An 8,741-nucleotide genomic window follows, 5' to 3' on the forward strand; every position below is an offset into this window, starting at 1 on the left:
GAGATTCACTCTAGGCTTCACAGTCGCAGATGCACACATGGTAATACAACATTCCAGATGATATTTTACTTGCAGCACTGCCACTTAATATGTGATGATAAATAAATAGTAACAACATCATGTCTCACCAAATTAGTGAGAACTGCTTGTGAAAAGTTGAAGAACAAAGAATCTCAACTTGGGGTCTGATCACCACATAGGCGAGTTTCATTCAATATAGAAAAAAATAAAGAAATCATGTTTTTATCAAGGCACACCTCTAGCTAGGTTATCCAAGTCAAAGAGACAACTTCAATAATACAAACCACATAAATAAATCATGTCTTGAGAAATTTTATTAAATAAGATACAAAGTTTAGATACACCACAATGAACCCACATGTGACTTAACCACATTGTACCTACATATATCTTAACTGCCTTTTACATGAAAAACCGCACCACAAAGGTTGTACATACCCTAAGGGCTAGTTTGCGAACCCTATTTTTCCACGGGATTTGAAATTAGTTTATTTTTCCTTGAGAAAATAGGAATCCATTGGAAAAATAGAGTTCCCAAACTAGCCCTAAAGGTTGCATATTTCACTGCATCATGAAACTACGGGTACTTGTCAAAAATGGACGGGAAATACCATAGCATAGGCTTCCCTCCCACCAGAAGAACTGACTTCAGTTAACTGGAGAATATGACAGTCAGTCAGCGTATTTCTCTTGGACCAACAATGTAATCGAGTGTATATCGTCATCAGCCCATGATTACTTCACTATTACCCTTCTCATGAGCCGAAGTGTGTGATCCTTCTATGCGCATGAGTTGTGCATATAAGCTTTGCAAATTTCTTTGTTCTCCAGAAGTTCAAGCTTTAGAGTGTCTCATGTAAACCATCACAGCTACCCCAGTCAGAGCAATCGCACAAGCCATCAATCCATAATGAACATGCATCGACTGACTTCCGTGGGGTGATGACGCCAGCTCTGGCAATGGCTGTGTTACTTCATTGCTGGAATCTGAGTCGTCAATATGCAATCTCAAGGCCTGAAATTGCAAATTTAATTACAGCAGTTAATAAATGAAGGTAAACAATGCCAACTAGACTGTTACCGAGCAACCTGGACTGACTTTCCAGACTAACTGAGTAGAGCCTGATAGGTATGTTCCATGGATCCATTAGCCTAGGCCAAATCAGCGCAAAGTATTGGTGTAAATGATATTAATGTCTACACATACAGAGCATCAGCATTACTCTGCATAGAATCAAACTGGATACAACTGAATGATCTTTTCAGGGAAACAAATGAAGTTAGTATTTCCACACTCCAGCTTTGCATTTCATCGTGTGTATATGAATATATGATCATGCGCCATGGCTATGTCATCCCCTATTTAGCAAAAGCATGAAAACCAATCCAAGTACAACTGTGGCAGTGTTTAACTATGTTGGCAAGTGTTCGGTTGCCAACTAAAACATAAGCAAGATTCCTCAGGCTCCACATGTCATCATAGAGTAAAAAAGTGTGGCAAGATTCCTTGAGTCGTGGCAAAGTGTTACTCCAAACTAATTAAACACACTTGCCTAAGGTTAGTTGCGGCAAATTATTGTTAGGACCTAAACAGCTCCACAGTATGATAAATACTCAAATGGTAGTTTTTAAGCGAACAAAAGGGGGTCCACATCAGAGAAGTGAAAGACCTTCAATCCAGATGATTTTGCATACAACACAGCACCAGTAAGATCAGAATTGGTTGTCAACAGCACCTTGTCGCCTTCATCATCCTCATACTGCACAGAGCAACACATGGAGTTTTAGCTGGTACAATTGTTCAGTATGCAGGGTATTCTAAATAAGCTAAGCTCACAGATTAATTCAATAGTACTTGACAACAACAGGATACCTAATGAGATACATGATTATTCCATGAGCATAAAAATAGTATCTTCTATTTGAAGGTCATACACAGAACACATATTTATTACCCTACAATATAACTTCTAGAAGTTGGAAACAATGGGAATTATGTGTATTGGGATGCCAAATTATTCAAGCTTACCAACAGTTGAATCACACTCTTCTCATCACCCATGCCTAACCTTTGGATTACAGAAGACATCAGCTCATCTAAACTCTCAGAGCCTGAAATCGAACAAATAAGCTGTTAGCTGAAGCATTCAGCAGAGACACAGCCAACTCTCTAACATCATATTCAGTACCTACCACAAGTAAATCTATGCATACGTCCCTTTCTGTCCTGAAGCTTAAATACAAATGAATTACCAACAGCAGGAGGATAAATACAACTCCTGCCATCCCCAGCATCTGATGGCACCACTAAAGATAATTCACTGTGCAATGCAACAATTCAGGATAACCTTGCATTTGAAAGGGAAGACATAGAAGGAACCCAAAGGAAATATTAACTAAACCTGTGACTATCAAAATCCTCATCTGGAGGCTCTAGTGCAGAGTCCCAGAATTTCTGCATTATTGTGTTTGCCACATCATTTGCGCCACCAGGACCTCCTTCAACCTTCAGGGGGAAAAACATTTCAGATGGACTAAGATTACAAGGATGGATTAAGAAAGAGAGCACACAGGCCATGAAGAGGGAGACCATTGAAATGGCAGCATGGGTAAGTTGCAGAACGTCCAAGCAAGCAGCAACCTGCCCATCTGTTCAAGGAAAAGGAAAATCAGATACACAATGGAAGCATCAAAGCAGGCAACCTTAGGCTAGAAGAATCAAAGTTTACCTCCATCAAGAACAGGAATATGCAAGAATTTGCCATCATGCATGATATGTAGTGCATCAAGGATTGTTGTGTCCAATGTAGCACAGTCGGGGTGTGCAGTCATTACCTGGATCAAAATAGTAGACACTGTGTGTCTAGGATGAATACAAAATTCAACATCTTTTGGAATACAAATCATAAATCTGCAGGAGAAACCTTTTCTACTAGAGTTAACTCAGGAGAAAGATTTTGGGCCACAACACGCATCAGCACATCCTTTGAGCTGAAATCCACAACCATATATCATTATTAACTAAAAAAATATCAAAAAGGGGAAAATTAAAGGTTATGAAGTTGGAATGCTTACGTAAAGATCCCATGAAGCGAATTTCCAGCCATAATAATTACTGAATTAACACGTAAGTCGCGCATTTTCCGGGTTGCTACACAAACAGGATCTGAAAGGGAAACAGTTGCTACTCTGCAAGTAAATACAGTCATAAGCATTTTTATCAAGATCAACTTTTGCTAAAAAAAATTACACAAGAATATAAATGAATCAAAGAAAAGTGACAACATACTTTGTGTTCTCTGTGATAATGGTTGACAAAGAAGGTTTAAACATTCGTTCTCTGAGAGTCTCTAAGAGATTGTGTGGACCTGCATCCAAAAACAGTTAATTCTGTAGGCAAGTGCATAAAGCAGCAACTAGTTTAGTACACGTACATCCAACTGAAAAGACATATATACAATATAACATTGAAGTTCACAACAAAAGACCTGGCTTCATGTGATTGCATAGTTAAAAGCATTTTTTCTTCAAAAAAAACTAGAAAGACAAAAGCCTGGTGCAGTGGTAAGAGCTGTCTCACTGAGTCACTAGGTCATGGGTTCGAAGCAACCTTTCCGCATTTGCGGGAGGAAGGCTAGCCTCGATTTATCCCTTCCCAAACCCCACAAATTTGGGAGCCTCTGACACTAGTTCTGCCCTTTTTTAAAACAAAGAACTAGATAGCATAATTTATAGGTGAAATTGGTGTATATGGCTAAAATAGTAAAATATATGCTTGTTCTGATGTTCAGTGAATTCTTGTGCATTGATGAACATCTGGTGATAAAAAAAGATAAAGCAGGAATGGAGTAAGAGTTGACACAATAATATGGTTACCTGAGAAGTTGCCACCTAACTGGCGCTCAACCCCTTCTATGGCAGCTGCTAGTGCACTTCCTTGCTCTGCTGCCTTTTCCAGTCTTGATATTGCATCATACAGACATTTTGCAATGTCCAGCATCGCAATAACCTCACCATTTTCAACAACTGGAAGGTGTCTAAATTTCCCTATAATAAGAAAAAAACCATATTAACTTCAGAGAAAGGAATAACATACCTCAAATTAAGTTTATTCAAGGAACATTGAAATAATGAGGTTTAGCCTATGCAGCACTAAACCTTATGATGTCATTAAAATGTTAAACAAATTTAGATGCTGGACCACTTTGAAAATGCTGGTCCTCCTTTTCCTTATGAAACACAGGAGCAATGGAAGTTGCCATTACTACGCCTGTTATGACCGGCATCCCCTACACCAGGCGCAGGGACATTAGTGGCTAGGAGGGCTAAGGCCCACGGCCAGGCCACAGGCCACATGCGGCCAGGATCAGCTAGGATAGATCAGATAAGGATTAGCTAATAAAAAAGAGAGATTATCTCTAGTTAGTTGGATAAGGATTAGAAGAGATCTCATAGCTCTTATCCTTAGATCAGATAAGCATCAGCTGGGATATAAATACTTGTAAGAGGTCATCTGTGGAATTAAGCAGAATCAAATTATTTTGGCTTCCCTGAGGGAGCCAGGAGTTGGTGTGAATCAATCTCTCTTGCCCACGCAGCCTAGGTCAGCCATGGCGCCCCATCTCCCTCGCGCAACTGTTCATCCTTATAGGCTAAGGGAGATCCCTGGTAGGATCCGCAATCCTACCAACGCCCCTCTAGACTAATACAGTGGCTAAGATACAACATGATTCGAAGTCCCAAGTCATTGCAGTAAGCTTGAGACAAATAATAACTTTCTACTATTGACAAAATAATATGTTCCTTTAGTATCCTATAAAAAATAAGGCATATACATTTCCATTATTTCTTTTCTTGAATGTGAAGTTATATTAACAGTAGTCCACATATACCTTGGACCATTTTATGCAGTGCCTCAATAGCAGGTGTGTCCGCCATGACATATGAAGGGTTCCTTGTCATAATCTTGGAGATGATTGTTTGCTCAACCCGCAGCCCCTCGGCAATGACCCTTGTAGCTATGTCCTATATCCCAGTTCAAAGGAAAAGAATGAAGCATGAGGATATACTTCGCCTAGTTGTTAGATACTGCTGAGTCAGCTTCAGATTTGTCCAAACCAAACACAGATGAGAGATCAATGCATAACAGTTCAACTCAAGAACATGAACAGTGGCATCAGTTGCAAATTTCAAGCATATAGTAATTTAAACAAAGAATATAGAATTAGCTAAGTTGTAATGGTGCAAAGCGTCCAACACTAAAGAAATGCATTCTGTTCAGTCACTTGATTGGGACACAAGCAAGCTTTATGGCTTATGGGAGCGAGTGGGGTACAATCCAAAGCAGCCACTACCACAACTATGACATTTTTACACATAAAGTTCATTCCTTCTAAGTTCGAAACAACTTACCAGCCAATCATAACATGTTTGGTACAACAGATTCAAAACTGATGTAACTGAAGGAACACGGTACCTTGTCGGTGACGATGCCTGAGAGCAGGCCACCGGCGTCTGTGAGCAGAACGGCATCGACCCGCCTCGCCGCCATCCGTCGGCACGCCTCCGAGACCGTGGTCCCCTCCGCGATCGTCAGCGCCTTGGACAGCCGCAGCTTCTTGACCGTTCTCTCCCCTCTGACGAAACCAACCCAGCACCTTAGTGACAGCTGAGGAGGAGGGAGAAAAATCCGAGAAAAGAAAAGGCTTATGGCGGCCTTACGAGGTATGGTCGGGGGAGGCGGGCTTGGTGGAGACTTTGCCGTTGCCGTTGGCGGGGGCGCCAGCGCCGGCGGCCGTGGGATCATCAGACCTGCGGGAAGACGCGACCGACGGCGGCCGGCTGCGCGTGCGACGATTAAGGGCCACAGCGGCAGTGGAGCTCATGACCGCGGCCGCGTAGGTGGCGGCGGATTCGCGACGGCGGCGGCGGCCGGGAAAGTTGGAGCCTGAGTCTTGGAGCCTTGGAGAGGAATGATCGCTGGCTCTTTTGGGCTTCCTTGCCTGTGGGCCCTGATATCCTGCGAAACTGTGGTAAACTTTGACATTGCTTGTGAGCCCTAATATCCTGGAGAACCTAATGACTTGCTCCACTAACTCATCAAATTTACTAGAGCTGGAAGTATTCTAAACCGGTCTATGAAGCAGACTATAATTTAGAATTTAGAAAGGGAGTGGTATGCCACAGATACGAGAGAATGCACAAATCTACATTAAAAATTTTCTAACATTAAATTATATATACTCAATGTATATATTTTCTTTACATATGTTTATGGCTAGGGGTAGTAATGAATCACGATTCAAATATTTCTTTACAATAAGTTAGGACTCTTAAATAATTTTAGTTCAAAAATGAATAAGAACAGAACCTGATCCTAATCTGATTCAATTGTTAAATTTTATAGTGTAAAATCTCCACAATGAAGCTTATCGCCCATCGTCTCACTGGCCGGCCTTGACCCCTTTTACGTACCAAGGTGCATAGAAAAAATGGCATAACCACATTTAGTGTTCCAACCCCGATGAAAGCCTGAGCAGGTAAGGAGGCAAGCGAAGCAGTTGAGCAAACCAAGTTTAGTGACATGCGCGTGACTGATCCTAGGTGAGTGCAGTTAGGCAATTTTTTGCAATTTAGCCCTTTTTCAAAAAATCACGTTTAACCCCTGGAAGAAGAATTCATGTTTTAGACCCTTTACTTGGTGTCATAGGCATGGCGCCAAGGTAACACGACTTGATGATATAGGTTATGGCGCCGAGGTACTGCCCGTGTTGACGCACGCTGGTTGTCAGGTGGCTGACCTGGCCTAGCGCCGAGCAAGGGAATATGGGCTAGAGGCCTTCTTTCTCACACGTGCTTTGTCTTCTCTCAAACTCGTCGTGCGCCAAGCTAGGGAATATGGGCCAAAGGCCTTCTTCTCACACGTGCTTCGTCTTCTCTCACACTCGTCGTGCGCCTCTGTCTCTGTCCTGTCATCGCCACCGCCACCATTGGACGTCGTCATGCCTGTGCCCCTGCTCACTGCGCCTCGCGCCCGGTCGCCGCGTGCACGTCGTCGCTCGCTGCGCCCATGCCCGCCACACAACGCTCTCGGACTTCGCTTCCGCCCCCTAGGCCTCTAGAGCTCGTTGTCGCGCCTCCAAGTACGTGGGTTAGTAAATTTGTTAGTTAGCTAGTTAGTTAGCAAATTTGTTAGTTTAGCAAATTAGTTAGTTAGTTAGCAAATTAGCTAGTTAGTTTGTTAGTTAGTTATTTTAGAAACTTAGTTAGGTTACATCTTTAATTAGTACTTTTGTTATTTAGTCTATTTAGTGAACTAGCTAGTTATTCAGTTGTTAGTATATGTAGTGAATGTGCATGTGTATGTTAGCCATCCTATTGTTCGTCTGTTGGTGAATGTGTCTGTCAGTTATCGTGTTGTTCGTTTGTTTGCAGGTTTTAGAAACCTCATCGTACATTGGAGGTGCTATCGAAATTTGTACAGAGAGTATTGTGTAACTTTTTTGCGGCCAGGAGGTCGTTTGATTCCACCGCCACCGGTAGCTTGACTCCACCGCGACCTCAGGTATACTCATTTTGCTTATCGTACTCATAGATTATGTAACTCTATTAGATGTGATTAGTTATTAGTTAGTATATAGTTATTAGTTAGTAATTAACTATTGTTTAATTGTTACTTATTAAGTATTTAGGCATTAGTAGATGGGGTTAGTAATTAGTCAGGATTAGTAGATAGTGTTAGTCACATACCATCTTAATTTGTTATTGAGTAATGAATTCGTCTTTGAAATAGATGGACAACTTAGTCACCCTATATCATGGAGGAAGTGTGGAGGAAGATGTTTATGGGAATATTAGTTTTGATGGAATGAAGAAGGTGGCACTGATATTCGATGAAAGGTCAGCTGTAAGGAAAATGGACCCCTGCCCATTTGACTAACTTTCCTGAGAATCTGGCTATGCATAGAATCTAGCTATGGGAAGAATTTGAGTATCGTGGGGATTACGTGCAGAGGAAGATGAAGTGGCCAAAAGGATTCATGATCTAGAAAGCGATGGATTCCTACTATCGTGATGACTCGATCGATTCTGTGTTCATATTAATTTTGGACAGTTTTTAACAAAACAATTCTTATAGAAACGAGCTAAAAACTTAGGGCGTTTGACCGTCCACAGTAGCTTTTGGTGGTCAGAAGCTAAAAAAAGCCCCAACAAACAGGGCCTAAGTGATTTTGGTGTTTGATGAACAACATAATGGATCAACTAATGTTTTCCAAGTGTTTGTGTTTTGTAGTTCACAGGATGCAAAGTGGATTGGACTTAGGCCCTAAGGATGCAACAACTAAAAAGAAGTCATAAAAGACTCCTAGAAGACTTACAAATACTCGGCACAAGTCCAAGACACAAGACCAAAAGAGCACAAGAAAAGAAGTTAGAAGACTCAAGAAAAGGGTTGTTATCTGGCGCACTGGTGGCTCACTGGATAGTCCGGTGTGCCAAATTTACTCAAAATAATATGGCTTCAACTCTGGGATGTAGAGAATTTTATAAGATTTCCAAAAAGTACAAGATCATCAAAATCGGAGTTTGGAGCTAAAAGTTATGGCCAAAATATGAGAAGCATCATGTTCTGCGTAAGAGGTCCGGTGCACCACTAGATGGTCTGGTGCACCATTTTCAGAAGGTCCAATGGCTACCTCTAATGGCTAGTACACGTGGCT

General features: G+C 41.6%; 1 protein-coding gene across 2 annotated transcripts; it reads right to left on the reverse strand.

Moving 5' to 3' along the window:
• Positions 1 to 261: 261 nt before the first annotated feature.
• On the reverse strand, positions 262 to 6,076 carry LOC100216607 (CBS domain-containing protein CBSCBSPB2). Of its 2 annotated transcripts, XM_008678433.3 has the most exons (14): positions 5,743 to 6,076; positions 5,498 to 5,657; positions 4,914 to 5,046; positions 3,898 to 4,068; positions 3,311 to 3,389; positions 3,097 to 3,210; positions 2,946 to 3,012; positions 2,751 to 2,856; positions 2,612 to 2,670; positions 2,424 to 2,527; positions 2,215 to 2,342; positions 2,051 to 2,133; positions 1,692 to 1,781; positions 296 to 1,036 (listed from the first exon to the last, which is right to left on the reverse strand). In XM_008678433.3, the coding sequence occupies exons 1-14, from the start codon at positions 5,904 to 5,906 to the stop codon at positions 857 to 859; spliced, it is 1,638 nt and encodes a 545-aa protein (XP_008676655.1). In that variant the 5' UTR covers positions 5,907 to 6,076; the 3' UTR covers positions 296 to 856. The 2 variants fall into 2 exon arrangements, with proteins under 2 accessions (NP_001136492.1, XP_008676655.1); NM_001143020.1 differs by lacking the exons at positions 5,498 to 5,657; positions 5,743 to 6,076 and having other exon boundaries at positions 262 to 1,036; positions 4,914 to 5,041.
• Between the last annotated feature and the right edge of the window lie 2,665 nt (positions 6,077 to 8,741).

This window comes from Zea mays, chromosome 4 (genome assembly GCF_902167145.1).
Source record: "Zea mays cultivar B73 chromosome 4, Zm-B73-REFERENCE-NAM-5.0, whole genome shotgun sequence".
In the NCBI taxonomy this organism is placed as follows: Eukaryota; Viridiplantae; Streptophyta; class Magnoliopsida; order Poales; family Poaceae; genus Zea; species Zea mays.

Coding starts and splice junctions, on each gene's coding strand:
- LOC100216607 (XM_008678433.3), bottom strand. CDS start 5,906: ATGAGCTCCACTGCCGCTGTGGCCCTTAATCGTCGCACGCGCAGCCGG. Junction 5,658..5,742: donor GCCTCCCCCGACCATACCTC/GTAAGGCCGCCA, acceptor TGGTTTCGTCAG/AGGGGAGAGAACGGTCAAGA. Junction 4,069..4,913: donor ACTGCATAAAATGGTCCAAG/GTATATGTGGAC, acceptor TTCTTATTATAG/GGAAATTTAGACACCTTCCA.